The sequence below is a fragment of the Micromys minutus genome, assembly GCF_963924665.1.
Source record: "Micromys minutus genome assembly, chromosome: 4".
In the NCBI taxonomy this organism is placed as follows: domain Eukaryota; kingdom Metazoa; phylum Chordata; class Mammalia; order Rodentia; family Muridae; genus Micromys; species Micromys minutus.
Window position 1 is genome coordinate 27,170,817 of NC_137973.1, and position 21,677 is coordinate 27,192,493.

Here is a 21,677-nt window from a genome sequence, read left to right on the forward strand (position 1 = left end):
GCATGTGTGTATGTGTGTGTGCATGTGTGTGTGTATGTGTGTATATGTGTGTATGTGTGTGAATGTGTATATGTGTATGTGTGTGCATGTGTGTATGTGTGTGTGTATATATGTGTGCATGTGTGTATGTGTGTGTATGTGTGCATGTGTATATGTGTGTGAATGTGTGTATGTGTATATGTGTGTATGTGTGTGAATGTGTATATGTGTATGTGTGTGTGCATATGTGTGTGTCTGTGTGTGTGTGTGTGTGTGTGTGTGTGTGTTTGCCCATGAGCATGCTAGAGCATGAGCATGTGCTAAGGTGTACTTTCAGATATTAGAAGACAACTCCTTTATTTGGGTTCCTCCTGATTCTGAGCCAACCTTAATGATTTGTGAGATCAATAAAATGACAGCAGAAACGATGCCCTGGGAATTCTGAAGTACATCTTACGAATGTTTCAGCTTCCAATGTAGCCTCTTGTAGTGCTCGCTCTAAGGTATGTCAGAAGCTAGGGGCCATGCTCTGAGAAGCCCAAGCTATGTGAGGATCTTTTCCTCCCCCCAGGAAACTGGTGTGTGTGTGGGCCACTTGCAGAGTAGATCAGACAGGGCTCTGAAGAGGAGGGAGGAGCCACTGAGAAGCTGAGGGACAGCCATTTGCTCTCAGTGCTTTGTCTTCATTGCACTGTGCAGGGCTGGGAGATAAGGGCAGGCAGGTCTCTGGGACAAATAGGTTTCTTTTCATGGTAATAAAGAGAGAAGCCCACCTTCTTAACACCCTGTTGGAGAGGGACCTGGTAAGTATAGGTCAGGGGATCATGATGCCAGTAATTAACATTCTGAGGGCAGTTCTCAAAGCTCCTGACCAGCACACTGTCATTTCAGCCTCAGGTAACCCCAAAGGCGCCATCATTAAACCTTCTTACAGACGGGAAAGCTGAGAGAGGTAGCTTCAGCCGCTTGTGCAGCCCTGCTTCCGACCAGCTGCTGGGGACACCGGCCGTTTAATCCTCACGGAACCTGCACTTTGCAGATGAGCAAACGGGCTGGGAGACATAAAATAGGGGATAGTGTCAGGGCTTGACCCGCATCTATAAGAAAACTCCCTATCTCTTTGGCACACTGAGATGATGGGCTGGGCCTTGTTCCTCTTTCTGAAACCATCTCCAGAGCTCTGGGCTTTGTGTGACCTGGAGAAAACCTACTGAGCAGGGTACAGATGTACCTGGCCCATCATCCTGAATTACAGGGAGATGAGACCCCCTTGCAGGTGGTGGGCTCTGTGACCTCTGATTTCTTTCGGTGCTCCATAGTTGTGAGGCTTCTCGGTTTTGGATTTGGACAGTCAGTTGGAGTAGCATTACATTGCCGCCTCTGAGGTTCCCCCGCCACCCCCGAATGGAGAAGTTCCAAAGTGGCTCTTTATTCCTTTTGGTATTTGTCAGACTAACCGACATCAGACTGTTAAGTCCTGACTAAGGAGCTTCCCTATTCTTTGTGCTGAGGCAGAAGAGGGTCTGGACATCACCCTGCTTGTCAAGGATCTGTGGCCAGATCTCCTCTAGCGTCCCGGAGCTGCTGCTGGGATGAGAAACACAGTAACCGCACCCTCTGCCATATCAGCATCTTATTGTATGGCTCAGCATTGGACTAAGGATAGACTGTGATTTTTCTGGGATCTGGAATTGGACATCAAGAAACGTGGTTGGTGTGAGTGTGGTCACAAGGTGGTGATGTGACTGCGAATCTTAAAACTATCTGAGTTACTCCTGGCGTCTTTATAGCCTTGAAAGGGGGAGGACAGAGGTTAGGGTGAGCGGGGCCTTTCCCAGACAAACATTTATTAAATGACTAATGTGCCTCTGTGCAGAGTTCAGCAGAATCCGACCCAAAGGTTAAGGTAGCAAAGGAGACAAGCACAGAGGGCGGAAGTCCCTAGCATTTTTATCCTTGGTTATTGCTAGGATCCCAAGGTATTGCTGTGAAACCTAGGTTGTGCTCAAACATTCAGCAATCATCCTGCCTCAGCCTTCCTGGTTCTAAGAGGATCCAGTCAACATTCCTGTGGGCCGGAGGGTCAGTGCTCACAGTAAAGTGGCTTTCAAGTAAGTCCTTGAAAAGTACCCCGGCGTGGCTTCCATCATTTTAAACCGAACACCAGAGATGTCAGTCAAACTAGCACAAGACCTGCTCAGCTCATCACCTCCACAGCTACTGATTTTCAAAGTCAACCAGGAGCCAGCACAGCTAGAATTAGATGGCTCCACACTTCAGTGTGTACTGTTCATGCAGAGGAACTGAGTTCAGTTCTCATAACCCACATGGCGCTCAGTCATGGGTTCTGAGACAATGGATGAACCGGTACCCTACAGCTCCCATGTGGGTCACTTCATCTCTCCACTGACTCACTGTTCTCATCTGTGCAATGGACACAGTCAGCCGTTGGCTTGGTTATCAAAGCAAGTGATAGGTTTAACCTCTGTGGGCTCTTGGTTTAGATTCTCTCTCCGTCTCCCAGTTCCAATTCTGTAGCTTCAGCTCTGGCTCTAGCTTTGTAGTAATCAGATACTCTTTCCCAAATGTTCTCCATATGTGGCTCAGAAGATCAGAAGGGATAGCTATTGTTTTGGTCAAGTTCATTTAGCCCCATGGGGCTATTGGATTTGGGTGGTTACTCTGGACATAAGGCTTTTTGCCAGAAGTAAACAGCGTGTCCAGATTCTTGGGACACCCTAGATTATTTTCCCCCCTGAGGTGCAAGCACAGACACTGCCCTTTAGAAGGGTGATGTGTTTTCTAGGGATCATGGGCGATGGTGGGGATAGTGAGGAGAGTCAGAGTTTAGCTTGTAAGAAGTCAGATCAGCTAGCATCTGTGTTAACCCTTTGCACGCCCTCTTGCTGATCCTTTTGAGGCGACACTTCTCAGTCTCCAATAGGCACATCTGTTCAGCAGTCAGTTCTCCTGTCCTCAGGGAGTTATGCAAGGTGAGAAACCATGGTCCTAGGCTCAGCCTAAGGGTGGGGAGAGAGCACGTGGACAGGAAAGAGCAAGGAAGATAGAAGATAGCTCTAGTCCGGGCCTTGGAACTGGGGTCTACTGCTGTGCATTGGTGGCCACTGAAGAAAAAGGGTTCAAGGCAGAGTCTGGAAAACTTCAATAGGGCAGGAAGAGTCCAGATTCCAGACACTTTAAGTTTTTTTTTTTTTGAGTGGGGTACAAGGGAAGGAACTTTAGAGTCTTTGTTGTCATCCTTATGGAGGCAGAAGTGGGCAAGATGACCTGTGATGACACACCACATAAGGCAACACTTGGGATTCTTAGGGTAGGAATCTTAGAGATAGGAAATTAAGTCTCTAACAAGGTAAACTGCCGACATGTTGAAGCCTGGTGCTGAGGTGGGGTGGAGTTCTGAGTGAAGGCTCAATTAAGCATTCTTTCCATGTGCGTCCTCCAACCCCGTGTCTCTACCAAGACATGTCTCTTGGCTTTGCAGTGGACAGAGAAGCTGTGTTCTCAGGGGCTGTGGCTGTGCCCAGATACATGAAGGGCTGTTGGATAAGAAAGTGGGTTCAGGAGCCAGGCTGCTGGGCTCTTCCAGCCTACTAAACATTCGTTTGTTACTGTCTGTTTCTCCCATTAGATTGTCATCTCCCTTGAGAGAGACCGTGTGTGTCTGTTTTGTTTATGCTATACCCCCATGCCTAGTATCAGTGCCTCTAATTACTTGTACAAACAGTGAATAGGGAGTTAATAGGAAACTGCTACTCACCAGTTATATGATTTTGGGCAGGTCATTACCTCTCATAGTTAACATTTACCAAGCCCTCACTATATTTTAGCAAAGTTGATTCCACAAGTCTTGCTTGTGCTAACTCAAACTCCACAACAACCTTATAAAATGGTTACTAATTTTATTTCCATCAGTGAGGAAAATCAGGTCGCAGAGATGACAGGCCTAAAGTAGCTGGTAGCGGAGGCTTAACACAAGTGAGAAGAAGTCATTGACCTAGAAGCAAATTAATTGCTGGTCCACTCTGGCCCCTCCTTCTGCGGCCGTGTGACCATCTCTGTCCTGTGTCTCAGACTACTCATAACTCCTTGCCAATAAAACAGAGTTAATCACAGCTCTTCCTGCCTTCTGCCTCCATTACCCACTCCCCTCACCCAGAGCCTGGTGACTTCTAAGAGGAGATTGTGTCCCAGACAAAGCTGGGTCCTGAGCCCAGGGTGAGGTCAAGGCTTCCAGGCTGCCCATATAGGCATGAGGTTTTTGTTACTGGCTGGGAAGCCAGGTTCCTCTTCTCCTTCCTGAGTTATTCTTCTGGGTGTTGGGTTTTCTTTCTTGTGGAACCGGGAAGCTTAGGGGTAGGAGAGAACAGAGAAGCAGAAGGAGGGGTTTTCCATGTCTGGTCAGTGGTGGTCTCCCCCATACCAGCTAGGAATGGCAGGGGAGAAGAACTGAAAATGTCAGGCAGAGTTAAAATGATCTAGTTCAAACATTAAAGAACAACCAGGTATTAAGAAAAGTCCCAGACCAGACATGGCGGGCACACACTTGGGAGGCAGAGGCAGGTGGGTCTCTGTGAGTTTAAGGCCAGCCTGGTCTACAGAGTGAGCTCCAGGACAGCCAGGGCTATGTAGAGAGACCCTGTCTCAACAAACAAAACAAGTCCCATTGTGGTTGGAGAGATGGTTCAGAGGTTAAGAGTACTCGCTGTTCTTAAAGAGAACCCAGATGTGGTTCCCAGCACCCACATTAGGGGGCTCACAACCACCTGTAACCCCAGCTCTGTGGCCTTTGTGGGCGCCTGCACGAATGAGTTCACCACTCACCAACGTACACATAGGGAAAATAAATGACAATCTTTCAGAATAAAACCAAACCTCTAAAGCAGCAACAACAAACCCAAACAAAGAAAACGGTATTTAAAAAACAAAACCAACCCTAAGTGATGGTGAAGACTTTAAAGCTGAGCAGGGAAGGCACCCTGAGGGCTCTGGCCAGGCCCAAGCTCAAGTTTGGGTTTGGTGATTTGGGGAAAAAGACACAAGCGGAAGCCCAGGACTCACAGACGATAAAACACAAATTGAGACTTGAAGCTGGAACCCCAAGGGGTAATATGCTTTAGCTAAAATGAATGCTCTGCCCAGGATGGTTTAGAAAGCTGCCCCAGCGCTGGACACAGCAGTGGAACTGGAAACCAGCTTCCTCGGGAGCTTGGGAGGGGACTTGCCAGCTTTCTCATGAATCTGTGGCCCACATTCATCCATTATCACTTGGACTAGAGAGGCAAGAAAGTTCAAGCCCTGACAGCTGGTGGCTCCCTAGGAGGAACACCCTTCTTTCTAGGCTTAAAGATACCTCATGAGGATTTCCTCCAGCGGAAAAAAGCAATTCACAGCCAAAGGTCACCCAGCACTCCGTGATCTGGAGGCTGGGCAAAGAGGGTGTCCCATGGCTTCAGACTTCTCACCTGTAAACAGGGGCCTTAGCCAGATGCTCCCAAGGTCTCCCCTGCGCAGATACTCTTTGGAAGTAGACCCTAAGAGAGTCCCAAGTGTGTTCCCATTTTGTATTCTTGGTCTCTTCACAATAAAGAGCTCAGGAGAGGGACGTGTGTGTGGCTGGAAGATGCAAGCGGGAAGCTGTTACCTGTTCCCAGTTTTGGGGAAGGGCAGAGGGGGAACGAGTGGGGAGTGGTGCCCGAGACTCTCAGTGGGTCTTTGATGTGTGCGTTGCTAGGTAGGCGGTGGGCCTGTAATAGAGGTTACTGAGGGAAGAAGGCAGGGAGCCCTGGGGGCAGCCTCAGCGTTGACCTACTTGGGTCCTTATAATTGTCCCCTTCGTCTCCTGAGAGGCTACAAATAGGGACACTCAGTTGCTAGGCTCCAACAGCTGAAGCAACAGCAGCAGTGGTGAGTGTTTGCCTTGGGATGGGGATCGAGGCACCCTCAACAGCTAGCCTGTCCCTAGACACAGGGTCTGGATAGGGGAGCAGAAAGATGATGTCAGCAGGTGGTGGCAACTCAGAGGTTCCCTCATACACTAAGGATCTGTAAGAAAGCTTGTTTTGGGGAGTGTGCCCAGTCAGGATCTTGTACTGATGTGGGGACAATGGGTAGCTATACTTTTGGTGTGTCCTCAGTGAGCTCCTTGTGTCTTCTGCATCTGGACTCTCTGCTTCATTCCCGGGGATGAGTTGGGACAGGCTGGGGCTGAAGGAGAAGAGAGGATTCCTGTGAGTCTTCAAGTCCGAGCTTCTGAATAGCAATGGCAGTGGCGCCAGGCAGGCTGGGAGGAACTCAGCAGGGCTCCGGGGTGCAGAGCTCCTGGAACCCTTGCGCTTTCCTCTCCACGGATCAATTGCGGATCGCGGCACGTTCCTCTCCCGGGAACGTGGATCCTTGCTCCAGCGATGGGCTGTCACAGAGAATTAGACCCCATATACTTGCCACTTCAGTCGTCATTCTTTTAATTCGTTGCCAGCTACAGTCTTGCTGGCGGCCATTTGCTCCCAGTACAGGGAACTCACCAGGAAGAGTCTTGGCTCTGGCTGCCCTGGGTTGCAGGACTCCAGTCCCCTGAGGGAGTCAAGAGTGAGTCATTGGACTCACGTGGAAACAACTCTATAGCCTTGTGCCAGCCCAGGGTTTGCCCAGGCTGCATGGGCCACGGAATGGGACAACAGATGTGGGGTCAGGGGAGGGATTCTAGAAAGTGTTCCTTCTGTCCCAGTGAGGGGCTCCTCTCAGAACTTTCTGAGGTTCCCCCAGGGGAGGGGAGGATGGCTATATGATGGGGTGGGTCATAGATGCGTAGATCTATGGACTGGTGGGCTTGGCAGGCAACACCCGGTCCATGTTTCTGACTAGGCCTGTGAGGCTGGATTAGAGATAAGACAACTGAGGCCCAGAAAGAAACAGTTCACTCAGGGCTTCAGAGTGCACAAGAGAATGAGGGTCCCCAACTGCAGCTTCTCTGAGTTTAGGGCAGGAGGCATAGTGAGGTGGAGAGGTCCTGTCAGGGCTCATCAATGCCTCAGGCATTAGCCTCTCCAGCATCTGGACAAAGGAGCATTGGGCAAGGCTTCCTGTGCAAGTTCTTACAGGATGGGGCTCCAGGTCCCCAAAGGGCAGAGGCTTTTTAGGACCGCAGGCAGCAACACACAGAATGGTACTCAATGGGAGACTGAGAATTCCCAGGGGGTTGTGATGAGAAAGGATGGGAGGGAATCAGTCCTAAGGGAGGCTCCCAGTTGGTGATGGATGTTCTGATCCTGAGGAATTCATGGTGCTGTTGGTGATGTCAGGGAACTGAAGCTTCTGTCTAGAAAAATCACAACAGGAACAATTGGGAGGTGAATTGATCTCTCTCTCTCCCTCTCTCTCTCTCTCTCTCTCTCTCTCTCTCTCTCTCTCTGTGTGTGTGTGTGTGTGTCTGTGTGTGTGTGTGAGTGTAGTCAAGGAGGGCTGCTCAGAAGCAGGGGCACTTTAGCGTGGTGGACACTGACAGGTTTGGAATTAATTCCTGGGAGACACTGAGGAAGAGGAGAGTCATACCCTTGTTTTGTGACAGTGAGGATGACCCGGCCCCTGGAGCAGGCAGTAGCTGCCATTGTGTGCACCTTCCAAGAGTATGCAGGGCGCTGTGGTGACAAATACAAGATCTGCCAGTCCGAGCTCAAGGAGCTGTTGCAGAAGGAGCTGCCGACCTGGACCCCGGTGAGCCCCCTGACCCCTCCCCACTGGAGAGAGGTACCACTTGCACTCTGCTTAGGGAAGCACCAGCATAGGGTAGCAAGAGCTAGACGCTAGATTGTGGGGAGGGGGATATGAGGAAATGAGGACAAGGCCTCATGAGCCTTAGTAAAACAGAATGTAAATAGGTTGACAGTCACTGTCCTGTGGAGAAGGCCTGACGAATAGCAGGGTCTCCACAGCAAATAAGCAGAGAAGCAGGGCTGGGAAGGGGAAATGAAATGGGCGTCTTATCAAGATGGGTAGGATGAGGTTGGCCCCATGAGGGCTTTGGTTTGGAATGGGGGCAGCCTACCCATTGGAGGGGACTTGTGGGAAGCTGCTTTGGCTCCTTATCCTGGTTTCCTGACGCTCCCTTCTCATCCCTTCCACAGAGCGAGTTCCGGGAGTGTGACTACAAGAAATTCATGAGTGTTCTGGATACTAACAAGGACTGCGAGGTGGACTTTGGGGAGTACGTGCGCTCACTTGCCAGCCTCTGCCTCTACTGCCACGAGTACTTCAAAGAGTGCCCCCCTGAGCCCCCCTGCCCCCAGTAGCCTCTGATCCAAAGGCGTATGCTATCCCAGAAGGGCAGGGCCTGTCTGCTCCAGTGCTCCATCTTTGTCCCTGAGTTGGTCCTGGGTGTGTAGCCACACCCTTCCTACTCTCTCAGTGGTACCCCTCTCAGTCTAGACTTGCTAGTCCCTGATGTGCTAACTCCAGCTACCCACAAGCTTTAGAGGCTTCCCCAGGGATTTCTAGCTGGTGAGGGGTGGAACGGTAGCCAGTCTTCGCTGCGTCTCTTCTTGGAAGGAAAGAACATCTCTGCTCTTATCTTGGAAGCTCAGCCATGTGCACACAATTGGGACCACGGTGTCAAGGGCCTCCTCAATTCCCAATAAAGAATTGTCATGTTGGCTTACTTTGGTTTTTCCGACGGGACACACTGGGCCTTGGGACTGAGCCTTTGTTCCTTTATGCTCCTTACCACTGGAGGAAGGAGGCTTACCACTGAATATGGGCCCCCAAAGCAGCGTCAGACCCTGTAGAAATGCACAGTCTTAGTGTCCAATAGGAGGGTGGAGGCAACACAAGGTCCCATCAGACGAGGCTGAGGGTCTCTGTCCCTTGTCTTGAGTTGAGGTAGAAGTCCTTAAGTTGGGCTTTCTAGGAGGACAAGGAACTCCTTTTACTCAGTACTTGTGACCAGATGCTACAACGGGAGTGTGGTTATGGGAGCCCAGACTCCCACATTTTATCTATTTCTCCTCTAACTTTCTTCTCTAAGCTGAACATTCAACCCCAAGTGCCGCTGTCACCCCCAATCTCCTTACTGGAGCTTTCATCCTCTATTAAACCTCTACGCCACGCCACCACCCTAACTCCATTATAATATTTCCCACTTAATACCTGGGGTGGTCTCAAAGTCCCTCCTGATTTGCTAGCCTCTACCCTGGGTCTTCCTGATATGACTAGAAGCTGTTTAGGCTGGAGAGAAGGGCTGACGTTGTCCCACTGGCTGGGGTCACTTCCTTAATTCCTGGGCCACATATTTCCAGGGCAGTTTCCCATCTCTTGCCCATAATACCCCCATCTCCTTTTCTATGGCCCACACCTCATGTCCACACCCACACCCCTTCTCAACGCTTCCTGAAACTCTAACTGAGCTGTGGCTACTTGGTGGTGTCCACCCCACCCACGTCTCCGCTGTGCCCACAGGAGCTCATTCACTACTTGTGTACTTGCTAGGGAGTAGGAAGCCGGGCTCCCACACTGGGCTGGTGGAGGGTGTTGTGACATTTACTACATCAACCAACAGCAAGAGAGCAGTATCTATTCTCCCCCATCCCCTTCATGGGCAGGGCCTGGCAGGGTATAAATAGGTCAGAATGTTGGGCTGTCCCCAAACCTCTCTGTTCAGCACTTCCTCTCTTGGTCTGGTGAGTTGTGTTAGCCTGAAGGCATTGTTAGCAATGTTAGAGGCTGAGGCTAGGGCAGGAGAAAGCGGGGTACAGATGTCTTTAATAGATCTAGATGAGAGATTCTGATGTGGAGGTTCGTTTGTGTGTGTGTGTGTGTGTGTGTGTGTGTGTGTGTGTGTGTATGTGTTGCACAAGAATGAAAACCAAAAAAAAAAAAAATACCAACAAAAACTAAACAACAACAACAAAAAAAAAAAAAACCCAAGTATATAAGTGGCTACATTTGAGCTCCCGGAGGTTCTGAGATGCTGAGGCTTGCTTGTATGCTGCTATAGTGTAGTTGGTGCTTGGGAGCACGTATGATCATTTGTGTTGCTGGGTCATAAGAGCCAGTGTGTGGACATTCGGGAACAGGAAGCAAAGTGAAGGCATTAGTAGGTTTTTTAAAAAAATATTTACAGTGTTTAATTACAGTTATTTATTCGTGTGTATGAGTGTACCGGTTGGGCTGGGGCAAATGCCAAGGTGCGCTTGTGGGAGTCAATCTGTTCCTTCTAGCATGTGGGCTCTGGGGATCAAACTTGGGCCACTGAGCTCGGTGGCAAGCAAGCCACAGAGCCACCTCTCCAGCACCTACCTGTAGGCATTTGTGTTCATAGTGTGTGTTCATAGTTGTTTATAGCCCTGTGAACATATAGCACCCAGGTCAAGAGAGCCTGGCTTCCTTACCCCCTCCCCTTGAACCCCCACCTCTGCCACTTCATCTTACTCCCACTAGGCAGCTGGTTCCCCTCCCCCCACTCCTCCCTCCCTGCTGTAGGCCCCTGGGCAGGCAGCCAGCAGCCACACCCAAAGCTGGGAGGGAGAGGAATGGGTCAGAAGCCTGGTGCTTGTGGTTTAGTTGTGGGAATGAGTAGGCCGAGGGATGGAAAACTGCTGTTGTTGAGGCCAGGCCTGAGGGAGGCACAGACGGCTGCTGGCATGTATCTCCAGAGTTTGACTGGTAAGCTTTGCAGGTTTCAGAGCACACGCGAGCTTCCTGCAATCAGTGGGTCCCATAGAGTAGGTTGGAGTAGATCACTTAAAATGGGGACAGACTGAGTACGACTTGGGTGATGCTCAGTGGCATATATCCAGTTCTCAACACGCTGTCGGCGTGGGTTTGGAGAAGGCTACCTTTGTGTCTCCTGCCCCTAGGTCTCAACCGTCACCATGTCAAGACCCTTGGAGGAGGCCCTGGATGTGATGGTGTCCACCTTCCACAAATACTCAGGCAAAGAGGGTAACAAGTTCAAGCTGAACAAGGCAGAGCTCAAGGATCTACTAACCAGGGAGCTTCCTAGCTTCTTGGGGGTGAGTGGGTCCTGCCTGTGCATTGCATGTGTGATGCATCCCCAGGAGGAGGCTGGGAATGGTAGGCAATACTATGATGCAGTACCTACCTATAGCTGGTATACATCCCTGCAATAGGAGCTTGTATGGATCTACAGTGAACCATTTACTTCACACTAGCCCCTAGCTGAGACAAGGCTTAGAATGAAGCTAACCTAAGAAGCAGAGGAAAACCAAAACAACCACATTAAAGTAGTCAGTGTCTGAAGCCACAGCCTAGATTAGGGTTGTCTTTCCGGTGATGAGCAATAGAAATTGAGTTTCTATTTGTGAAGGCTTGATCACGGGGGGCACGCGAACACCTGAAGACCTTCTCCCAGTAACACCTTCTGTTAGTTAACGCATCACTGTTATGGCAGTTACCTACTGAGCCAATTTAAAAGAAGCACAGGGAAGGCGTGGCCACACCCTTTGCCAGCTATCCCATGCTCGCGTGCGCGTGCGTGTGTGTGTGTGTGTGTGTGTGTGTGTGTGTTTATCCTATAGCTTAGCCCAGAGGCTAGCAAGGAGTGCCTGGAAACCTTCCCGAGCTCCTGGCTGGAGGCAAGTATCTGCTTCTAACTGTGCCTCTTCTACCTCCAGAAAAGAACAGATGAAGCTGCGTTCCAGAAGCTGATGAGCAACTTGGACAGCAACAGGGACAATGAAGTTGACTTCCAGGAGTACTGTGTCTTCCTGTCCTGCATTGCCATGATGTGCAATGAATTCTTTGAGGGCTGCCCAGATAAGGAGCCCCGGAAGAAGTGAAGACTCCCACGATGTAGGGTTGGGGTGTAGTCTGCCAGTGGGAGATCTTCCCTGTTGGCTGTGAGCATAGTGCCTTACTCTGGCTTCTTCGTATGTGCACAGTGCTGAGCAAGTTCAATAAAGGGTTTTGAAACTATGAGCTGCTGTCTGGGGATGTGGGTTGGGGGCTGAGGGAGGGTGATGGTAGAAACTGCTGGAAGTTGACCTGGAGCTTCGTGGGGGCCAAACTAGAAAATGTTGGGGAGAGGTGGGTGGCTTATTCTGAGTTCATTGCAAGCATGTATTTGTGTGTGCGTGCTTGTGTGTGTGCACGTGTGTGTTTACGTGCTCCTGTACATGCAACAAAGCAAACTCCAGAACACTGAAGGCAGAAACCACCAGAGGCTTGGCTTGAAAGGCTCCAGATGTGGGATGTTAGCCAGCCCACGGTTCTCCCTCCTCTCTCCAGTGCTGCCTCTGGGCTCAAACTGAAGTTGGGATGGGATTAAAGGTCACATCTGCTGCTGGTTGGGGTCTGGAGGGAAGACAACAGGCTTGCCTGAGTCATGAGGAAGGAGTCTTGAAGCCAGAGAAGGATGGGGAAGTGGACTGGCACTCGGCCTCGACATTTATGGTCCAGGTCCTGCCCTGCTACCCATTCCTCCATTCCAGCTCATTGGCTTCAGACACTGTGTTAACCCTTTCCTGTCTATGAAGGGTTGGATGAAGAAGGGTAATATAGAGGGAGGTTGTTTGTAGTAGCATACGAATCTCTCTCTCTCTCTCTCTCTCTCTCTCTCTCTCTCTCTCTCTGAGAAGTCTCACTTAGATTCCTTAGTGCTGGCCTTATGGAGGTATGTTACTAAGGATGGCTGAAATAGTCATTTTCTTAGCCTAATGTCTCTGCCCTCAAAAGGCTGTGGGACAAGCGATTTCCATTACTGTCACTATATTGTTATCTACGGTTACTACTGTAGTATCTGCCATTACTAAGAATCATGTTGCTTAGAGGAAGATAAGAGACCTCAGGGAGAGTAAAAGAGGCAGAGGGAGTAGCTAGGTGGGAGTGAAGGAGATGATAGGGAGGTAACCATGGTTTCAGAGAGGGTTTGGCCATAGGATCTGATAAATAAGATTGAGATTCTCCATCTCCTCATCCTCTCATCCCTAGGACTCCTAAACAAGGATACTGTTGTTTGCCCTTAGGGTAGGCTTAAGGCCAGTGGTTCCAGAGTGAAGAGAATGGCCCGAGATTAGACGTCAAGCCCTTGCCTGGATGATGCGGAGATCCTTAAGGAAAGACGTACAGAAGCTGTCCCGAGGCTGGCAGGTTTGGTCCTCCTGACCTCAAGCTTCCATTCTCATTACCTTGTGCTTTTCTCTCTCGCCTCAGTGGAGTAGGTGACTCAGATGTTCCCTTGGAGCTTGACTACGGAGACTTAAGTCCAGGCTCAGCCTGTCTCCTCTCCTTTACACTCCCAGTCAGTTCGCCCATCTTCCACGGGAGTGTGTTCCCTAGAGCCTACTCCTGCATCACTCGGAAACTCCTGTTGCTTAGAGACAAGTCCCAGATGTACCACCAGTGTAATAGTCGTGGTGGGATGACAAAGGGGGCAGCGAGGAGGCTGGCGTGGGACTACATCCGAGATGAGTGCCGTGCCCTAACCCAGTTCTGTTCTGAGTGTTTGCAGAATACAGGCAACTTGCCTTGACCTCTGTACCAATGCCCATACCTTAAGACCGAGCCTCCTCCCCAGTCCACAGTGTCAATCCCTTGACCAGTCCAAAACCTTCCTTTGGACCTTCCCCAACCCTGTATCCTTAGTCCTCCGAGCCAGAAGTCTCCAGCAATTATTTTCCAGCTTTTACTTTATGTCAGCTAGTGACTTTAGCCATGTCCTTGGCAGAAATTACCTTCCTTCACTGATTCCCATCCCAAGAGGGGTCCTTTCTGCTCTTGAAATGGATTTAAAAATGGAGGGTTTCAGTGTGGAGCTTATTCTAGGATATGGGGAGCGACCCCGTGTTTGGTTCACACCTTTTACCATTTCTTTTCTGGAGAGTTGCCCTTTCTCTGTCTATTACTTCGCCAGATGGCGAGGCTTTGTAGGAAAAACAGTTTCTGTTATTGAAAATACGTATCATGGGTAACTTCATGTGTCATATCTATTCCTGTTTGTAAACAGCAAGTCAGAATTTCCAGTGAGGGTTCCCTTCAACCTTGTCTGGAAGTTCTCATATTCTTGACCCTTTCTCATTGGCTCCACCCATCCTGATCCCCTGGGCACCGGGGACAAGGGAATAAAGGCGCTGGCAGGGAGGCTGGGGCTGCAGAATCGATTCTCCAGGTCTACTTCTTCCTTGGTGAGTCCTTCCTTCAGATGACCTGCTTCACTTCTGCTGGGCCAGTCTGGGTGAGAAGAGTGTGGTGAGACATGGACTTCTCCACGAGGAAGGCCTGGCCTTGCACGTGGAAGCATGCTCAGGGAGGAGAGGACAGAGTACTTGGAATTGTGACTGTAAGGGTTTCCCAAGATCCAACCCTGGCAGCAGGAAAGATAAGACAGGGTGGTCATGGGTTCGAGGCCAGCTATCTTAAGATACATTGTGATACACTGTCTCAGAGAGAGAGAGAGAGAGAGAGAGAGAGAGAGAGAGAGAGAGAGAGACAGAGAGAGACAGACACAGAGAGAGAGACAGAGAGAGAGAGACAGAGAGAGACAGAGAGACACACACAGAGAGTGACAGAGACAGACAGAGACAGAGACAGAGATGAAGATGGAGACAGAGACAGAGGAGCCAGTCAGATGTTCCTGCAGATGCTGAGTTCCTTCTTACACTGAGCTGAGGTCCTGGCTGAGCCTCTGAGGGGAGAGAAGCTGACAGTCTGGGTGGCAGGAGATAAAGACTGGGTTCAGTCCAGTCCAAGAACTTCTTGGGTTGGAGGCAGAAGTCATCAGTTTCTCACCACCCTACCACCCAACCTTGGGGTTCTCTGCAGGATCTGCAGAAGCCTCTAGCTCTGTGGGCATCGCTTCCTTCCTCTTTAAGGGGAAATGGTTTTAAAGTCTTGAGTGGCACAAACTTCAGTTTTCTGCTCTTTTGGTGGAGTGGCTCTACTGACACAAATGAGACCATCAATCAGACCTAACTTCTAGAACTAGGTCTTGGAAGATCCCAGCCATGTTGGTAGCCCTGCCCCTCATCTCCTGCCCCTGCCAGGCTTTGGGTGCAGCTCTCTGAGCACCAGACTGGAGGCCGCTGAGCAAGTCCAGTCACCTCTCCTCTGTTTCCTGCTGAGACCTTATCTCCCAGCTTCAGCCCCAGCCTCTCTGACCCTTGAACTTCTCTTTCCGACTCCTTTACAGCGAGACACTCCATCTCGGGTGACTCAGGATAAAGGAGGGTGACTAGGGGGGACCTGTGGCTGGAACTGAGTAGGAAGAAAAATCCTGACCCTTCATTTGTTCTACCAGCTCTTTTGAAGAGGCCATGCTATACTCTCTTTGTTCCCGGACCTCTCTGTCAAAATGCCTTGATCAGGGAAGCCACACCTCCTTTGGGAGCTGGATTTGCTCACATGAGTTGTCATAGCTCCCATTACAACAATAGATCTGTTTTTTTTTTCTTGTTGATAGGGTTTGGTCTCACTGGACTCCTGTCAGTGGTGGTTTGCAAGAGGGTCTTTGGATATGCATGACTGGTGAGGAGCAAGCTTAGCTTCTCCAGTGCTGTGATTGTCCTCTCTCTTACTCCAGAGTACACATCGTTATGGAGACTCCTCTTGAGAAGGCACTGACCACCATGGTCACTACTTTCCATAAATATTCAGGGAGAGAAGGTAGCAAGTTGACCCTGAGTAGAAAAGAACTGAAGGAGTTGATCAAGACAGAACTGAGTCTTGCAGAGGTAGGTGACTGCTCTTCCGTATTCCACTACACTGAGCACTCCTGGGAGATACCCGCCTACCTTCAGGGTACTGTAGTTCAGCAAGAGTCAGGATTGCTAAAGGGTCAGAGACAGGGGAAATGGTGAGTATCCATGGTTACCGAGTCTCCAGGCCTCTGTGCCAGAAAGGAGGAGGTGAGTCTGGGGTGGACCACCACCCATGGGGGGCTAAGGAATCAGATAAAGGAGACTTTGATGACGGGCTGCAGAGCCTGTGTTAGGGATCTTGAGGGTCTGAGGGATGTGGGCTGTGTATGACTGGAGGATAGGGATCCTTCTTGATTTTCCTCCGTGGCTGGCAGAGCCAAGGTCCTAAATGATGCTGACAAATAGACCTACAGGCTGATTTGTGAACGTGGGGTGAGGAGAGAGCTTTGGTTCTGGTTAGGTGGCCATGACAGGAGTGATGTCCAGTTGATGTAAGGGTCTATGCGATAGAATAATTGAGCCTCGGAAACATCAGAGACCTTGTCCATTGGGACTGGGCTGGGATTCTAGACCTCTGCGCCAACATCTTGTTTATTTTTATAATAAAGTCCTCATCCCAGGGTCCCCTGGAGAGAAGGTTCCTGGAGTATGCCAAGTGGCAAAGTCGCTGCCACTCTTCCCAGGCCTCTCTCGACAAGGCACAGGGAGTTTACCATAGCACATACATTGCACCCCCTTTCTTTTCCTTTTGAGTCTCGGTTTCACTGTGTAGATTTGGTTGTCCTTGAACTCACTTTGTAGAGCCTTACCAGGCCAGCCTCCAACTCACAGAAAACCGCTTGTCTCTGCTTCCCAAGTGCCACCACACCTGGTCTGAAACATACACAGTCAACCCCAGGAACGGCTTTGCCATCCTAGAGCTAATGAAGGTAGAGGAGAGGACCTCTGATTCATCTGGTCCTGATTACTGGGGGACAGAGCCCCAGGGGAGGATCCCAGTCTGGGGACCAGGATCCTGTTATAGAGAAACATTTTCCAGCATCAACATCCTGCTTCTTAGGGAGACTTAGAACTGATTGCAGTGGAGGGGAAAGCAGGGTCGGCATGTTTGCATTTTCTTGTTTTACCCTAAGGCTCTGTCTTCAACTTCCTAGTAGAGCCAGGATGCAGGGACCAAACTGGGAGGACATCTGGTGCCAGGCCAGGCCTAGGGATCAGGGAGCGTGCTGGTTTCTCAGCTCCAACATACTGATCTTACAGAGAGTAGTGATGTCCGGATCTTTTTCCCAGCTTGACCTTACAATGCAGGCAGGTTATGTCTAGGACTTGGGTGATGCTCAGAGCCACAAGGGGTGGCCTCAAGCTGTTTTTTAGTAGGTATTGGTATGGATTATGAATTATTATTTTTTTGGATGGGAAGATGTCCCAGGATCAAAGGCTAGACTGGCCTTCCTCCTGTAATTCATTCGGAATCAGCACTCAGGTAGCTGACCCTTATTTGGTGTCAGGTCCTGTGGGTTGGGGCTGAGATGCTGAGCAGCCTCCTCCCCTCTGGCCCTTGCAGAAGATGAAGGAGAGCAGCATTGATAACTTGATGAAGAGCTTGGACAAAAACAGCGACCAGGAGATTGACTTCAAGGAATACTCCGTGTTCCTGACCACGCTGTGCATGGCCTACAACGACTTCTTCCTAGAGGACAACAAGTGACCAGGATCCTCTCTACCCTCAGCGCAGCTCCTTGTCCTGACCCCTGCAGCCTCTTTAACTATGCCCCGTGCCCTTCTCTTTCTCCCAGATGGATTCTTCCAGCAGAGAAATAAAGCCTTATCTACAGCATGGGCTGGTGTTGTTTTGTCTCGCTTGGCTGAGGCAGGGGAGGACAAACAGACATTGTGAACCACTCAGCCTTAGGTCACACACAAGGTGGTCTGTGGGTACAGGAGCTGGGCTCTCGCCTCACTCCACTGGCTGTCCTTTATCATGGGCATTGTTGGAAGCATCCTGGCTTTGCTCTGCACTCCTGTAAAATAACAAAGTTGCCCAGAGAGCAAAGATGCAAGGAAAACAACAGAAAAAAGGGAGGAGGCCAGAAGGATGGGCTGTGGTTACTAACCACAGTGATGGTCTGGCAGATTTGACTTGGGGACAGCCATCAGGAGACCACCCTAGGAGCTCTAGCAACGAAGGGAGTCTTAACCCTTCTCTCCACCCTCCCCATTATTCACTGAAGACTGACTTCAGGACGATAATCCCTCTCCATCCCCCACCAACTTCCTCTTCTCAAGACTCTATTTTTTTTTTTTTTTTTCCAGGAGAAGATGTTCAAATCTTTTCACTTGAGATGAGTAACTAAGAATGCTTGCAGGGTTGGGCTTGTCTTCACTGTGTTCACACTAATGCACACGCTGCTCTAAGGATAAAATTCCAGTCAGTGAGTGGGAGGAGGCCACTGATATTGTTAGAAATTTATGGTTGGTGGGGGATGCTGTTTAAAATCTTTTAGACTGTGTTTCTCCCCCCTCGCCCCCGTTTTGAGACCCTATATAAGGATCTTATATAGGTTGGCTCAAAATTCTACCTCTTGGGATCAACCTATTTAGCTATATCAAGATTTAGGTCAGTGGTGCTCAACCTTGGGTTGAGACCCCTTTCACAGGGGTCACCTAAAACCATCTGAAAAGACAGATATTTACATTACGATTCATAAAAGTAGCAAAATTACAGTTATGAAGCAGAAAAGAAAATAATTTTATGGTTGGGAGGGGTCACCACAACATGAAGAATGTATTAAAGGGTCGCAGCACTAGAAAGGTTGAGAATCACTATCTTAGAGGGTCTGGTGGACCGACTGCTTCTCCTCTCACTTGGAGTTGACCTTGCCACTAGAGGGCAACAGCATCAGTATGATTCCCAGTCCCCCCTTTAACGACACTGCTCTCTGGCTGGCAGAAGGTTCGGCACACACGCCAGAGTTACGAGTCACGTGTCAGAAGGGCAAACTGAACACGGAATTAGAGAAAACTCGATGTCTCCGGCTTGCACTGGTCTCCTCTGGGCTCGTCAGAGTCCACTAGGCTCCCACATCCTGCTCCCGATCCGGGACTGTCCGGGCAACAGGGGCGTGGAAAGTTGAGGGCGCTGGGACCTGTGTTTGCCTTGCCTCAGGCGCTGGGTGGGGTTGGGGCGTGCCAACACTCCCTGGGCGGGCCTCACGGATGTGGCCACTATAAGGCCAGCCGGACTGCGACACAGTCCATCCCCTCCCCTCGACCACTCCTTTGGCACTTCGCTGACGGTTGACCATCCTTTGGCACTTGCGGTGAGCTCTCGCTGTGGGGGTTCCTCTAGGGTCTGTTCACTTCTGGGCTAGGGGTTAAGCTACTTCCTGCTCCAGTCAGCCGCTGCGGGCTCCTCCGGTGGAATGCACTGGGATCCAAGTTTTCAGAGCCCAGGGAGGCAGGGAGGGCTGGGCTGTACGGCAAACCCGAGGCTAAGGCATCCCTAAGGGGCGGCAACCTGAGCCTGCTCTTCTGGGGTGCAGGAGGTTTTGCCCTGGGTGTGTCATCGTCATCTCAGTGTGTGGCCCGATCAGGAGGTGCCCAGGGGCAGCCTGCATTCCTTGCTCAGTCACATGCCCCAGTTCTCTTGGAAGCCCTAGGGGACAGTGTTCACAGACCCCAAAGCCCCTTGTATCCTTGTATCCCTTGTTCCTCGTTCCAGTTGCCTTGGCTGCTACCTGTGTTGGCTGGCTGCTTTATGTGGGTTCAGGGGATGGTGAGAGAACTCTGCTACCAGCAGCACTGAATAGCCTCTCTGTCAAACAGCTTCTAGCCCAGTGGTCAGTCATGGCATGCCCCCTGGACCAGGCCATTGGCCTTCTCGTGGCTGTCTTCCACAAGTACTCTGGCAAGGAAGGTGACAAGCACACCCTGAGCAAGAAGGAGCTGAAGGAACTGATCCAGAAGGAACTCGCCATTGGCTCTGTGAGTAGCCCCTGTCTGTCTGAGTGGCACTTAATCACGGTTCCTGATCAGATGCCTGTATGCTCCAATGCTGTTCTGTCCCCCGAGGGAGGAGCAGGGGCTGAGGAGAGTGAATGAACAGAGCTACTTGTATCAGAGAGGGCTTCCAGGGAAGGGGAAAGGGATCTAGGGTGCTGGCCACCACTGAGTGTAGACTCCTTTTAATTTATTAGAAGCTGCAGGATGCTGAAATTGCAAGGCTGATGGATGATCTGGACCGTAACAAGGATCAGGAAGTAAACTTCCAGGAGTATGTCGCCTTCCTGGGGGCCTTGGCTTTGATCTACAATGAAGCTCTCAAATAAGATGGGAAGGTAGAGATGCCTTCTGGGGGCCCTATCTCATTTATATCCAGGGGTGGGTAATTATACAATAAATACTTCATTCTCCTTATGTCTACTCGTGTGTTCTGGCGTCCCACTGATTTCTAGCTGCTTCCTGGCTTGCTGCTGAGCCCACCGTCCACTGGTCTTAGTCACAGTTAATCTCTGAGATCTGAGAGGAGTAGCTCATTGACCTTCCCAGACAAGGTCCGCTAGCTCATCAGGAATCTTTATAGGCATTAGGAGAGGCACCCCCTCTAGGCAGAGCCACTTTAAACAAAGGCTCAATCAAGTGATCTACAGGGGAAAGAGGCCCCTAGAAGTAGGACTGCAGTGGTTCCAGTAGTCTCCCTGAAGACACACTCTGGTCTGGGTGTGGTGACATGTGGGCCCTGACATTGGGCAATCCTGCTTTCCACTGTGTCTTTGTGTACTGTATGAGGGAGGGGTGGGGAAAGGCACATCTGAGGTGACCAGGGACACAGGACAACTGAGTTTTTTTGTAGCTGTCTGTGTTCTGGTTGGAGGTGGAGGAGACTTTGAGACTGTCCCTAAGATCATGTATAGGGGTTTTTTTGGGTAACCCAAGGATCTTGCAGGTCCATGAATACGTGACTCATGAGGTGCCAACAATCAGGGCAGGGTTGGGGGTCCTTAAACATGCCAAATGTGGCTTCAGGCCTTTCTGTCAATATTGGCCCAGCCTGTCTCTGCAGAGTGACTCATGAGGCTACTCCCCTGGAACCCAGTTGAGCCCTCAGTCCTTGTCAGAGTAGATGGCCGACCGAGTTACTGTCTACTGTGTACATTAGCAGCTAAATCGTAGGTGTGGGGAAAGCTGTTATGATGTGTCTGGGTGATATGGAGACAGCACTTGCTGCTATCCCTCCCAGGAGGGTCTAACTCAAGTCGGACAACATCCTGGCCAAAAACCCCAGGGGAAAAGATCTGGACTTCATGTGGTGACCACAGCTGTTTTCTCCTCTTACTACCTATCCTTTCTCCAGTCAACTTTAAGACATTAAATGGTCTTCCCCTGCTCTGAGTGGGAGGCAACAGCCGTATTTCGTAAAAATCTTTCTTCTCCAGCAGCGTCCTAGTCTTAGCACGTTGTTGGACAAACAGAGGGTCCCTGGGGCCAGCATAGGCTCTACACAGTGGCTCTGGAAAAGTACACCTTACGTGCCGTCCACACCCAGCTGTTGATACTTTGAGTTGTGGAGTGATCGCCCTCTTGTGGACAGAAAACAGGTTACCGGTAGGCAAGCTGGGGATGGGGTGGGGTGGGCGTGGTGAGAAGGAGGGGGAAAAGGAGCCTGGTGGGAGGAGGAAGAAAGTCAGTTGATTTTCTGTGCCCCGTGGAAGGAGCACCCGGGTTGGGAGCCAAAGTTTAAGAGGTCTGGGCTGTTAGAGGGGAGGCAGAATTAGCTATTCAGGGAATGTAATCTTCGAGTCCTTTACGTCCCAGCAATCAACCGTACTTCATCTGAGGCACTCTATCATAAGCAAGCCAAGGAAGGGAAAGTTTTTGTAAAGACACGTGGAATCCGGTCCCATCCCGCCCCCCTATTTCTGGGGTTAGAAGACCAAGACGGTTGGTTAGCTAGCCCTTTAGAAGGCAGGTGGAGTTTTTTTTTTTTTTTTTCAGGGTACAGAGCTTGGTGGAGAAAGGAGATGCGAGGGCGGG

General features: G+C 50.4%; 4 protein-coding genes across 5 annotated transcripts; all 4 read left to right on the forward strand.

The window, feature by feature from the left end:
- Positions 1-7,569: 7,569 nt before the first annotated feature.
- Positions 7,570-8,285, forward strand: S100A3 (S100 calcium binding protein A3; the record flags this gene model as incomplete). Its single annotated transcript, XM_080916129.1, has 2 exons — positions 7,570-7,710; positions 8,121-8,285. 2 exons carry the CDS (start codon positions 7,570-7,572, stop codon positions 8,283-8,285), a joined length of 306 nt encoding a protein of 101 aa, XP_080772255.1.
- Positions 8,286-9,649: 1,364 nt separating this feature from the next.
- On the forward strand, positions 9,650-11,925 carry S100A4 (S100 calcium binding protein A4). Of its 2 annotated transcripts, none has more exons than XM_080916103.1 (3): positions 9,650-9,668; positions 10,848-11,003; positions 11,625-11,925. In XM_080916103.1, exons 2-3 carry the CDS (start codon positions 10,863-10,865, stop codon positions 11,787-11,789), a joined length of 306 nt encoding a protein of 101 aa, XP_080772229.1. In that variant the 5' UTR covers positions 9,650-9,668; positions 10,848-10,862; the 3' UTR covers positions 11,790-11,925. The 2 variants fall into 2 exon arrangements, with proteins under 2 accessions (XP_080772229.1, XP_080772230.1); XM_080916104.1 differs by lacking the exon at positions 9,650-9,668 and adding an exon at positions 10,557-10,653.
- Positions 11,926-13,047: 1,122 nt separating this feature from the next.
- On the forward strand, positions 13,048-17,352 carry LOC308420462 (protein S100-A5; the record flags this gene model as incomplete). Its single annotated transcript, XM_080916483.1, has 3 exons — positions 13,048-13,098; positions 15,527-15,677; positions 17,209-17,352. The coding sequence occupies exons 2-3, from the start codon at positions 15,540-15,542 to the stop codon at positions 17,350-17,352; spliced, it is 282 nt and encodes a 93-aa protein (XP_080772609.1). The 5' UTR covers positions 13,048-13,098; positions 15,527-15,539.
- Positions 17,353-18,818: 1,466 nt separating this feature from the next.
- Positions 18,819-20,066, forward strand: LOC308420455 (protein S100-A6). Its single transcript, XM_080916478.1, has 3 exons — positions 18,819-18,964; positions 19,470-19,628; positions 19,841-20,066. Exons 2-3 carry the CDS (start codon positions 19,491-19,493, stop codon positions 19,970-19,972), a joined length of 270 nt encoding a protein of 89 aa, XP_080772604.1. The 5' UTR covers positions 18,819-18,964; positions 19,470-19,490; the 3' UTR covers positions 19,973-20,066.
- Positions 20,067-21,677: the final 1,611 nt, after the last annotated feature.

What these genes read in the sequence shown, in the direction of transcription:
- S100A4 (XM_080916103.1), top strand. Translation starts at nt 10,863, where the DNA reads ATGTCAAGACCCTTGGAGGAGGCCCTGGATGTGATGGTGTCCACCTTC. An exon ending in AGCTTCCTAGCTTCTTGGGG is followed by an intron (nt 11,004 to 11,624) that starts GTGAGTGGGTCC and finishes TTCTACCTCCAG; the next exon opens with AAAAGAACAGATGAAGCTGC.
- LOC308420455 (XM_080916478.1), top strand. Translation starts at nt 19,491, where the DNA reads ATGGCATGCCCCCTGGACCAGGCCATTGGCCTTCTCGTGGCTGTCTTC. An exon ending in AGGAACTCGCCATTGGCTCT is followed by an intron (nt 19,629 to 19,840) that starts GTGAGTAGCCCC and finishes TTAATTTATTAG; the next exon opens with AAGCTGCAGGATGCTGAAAT.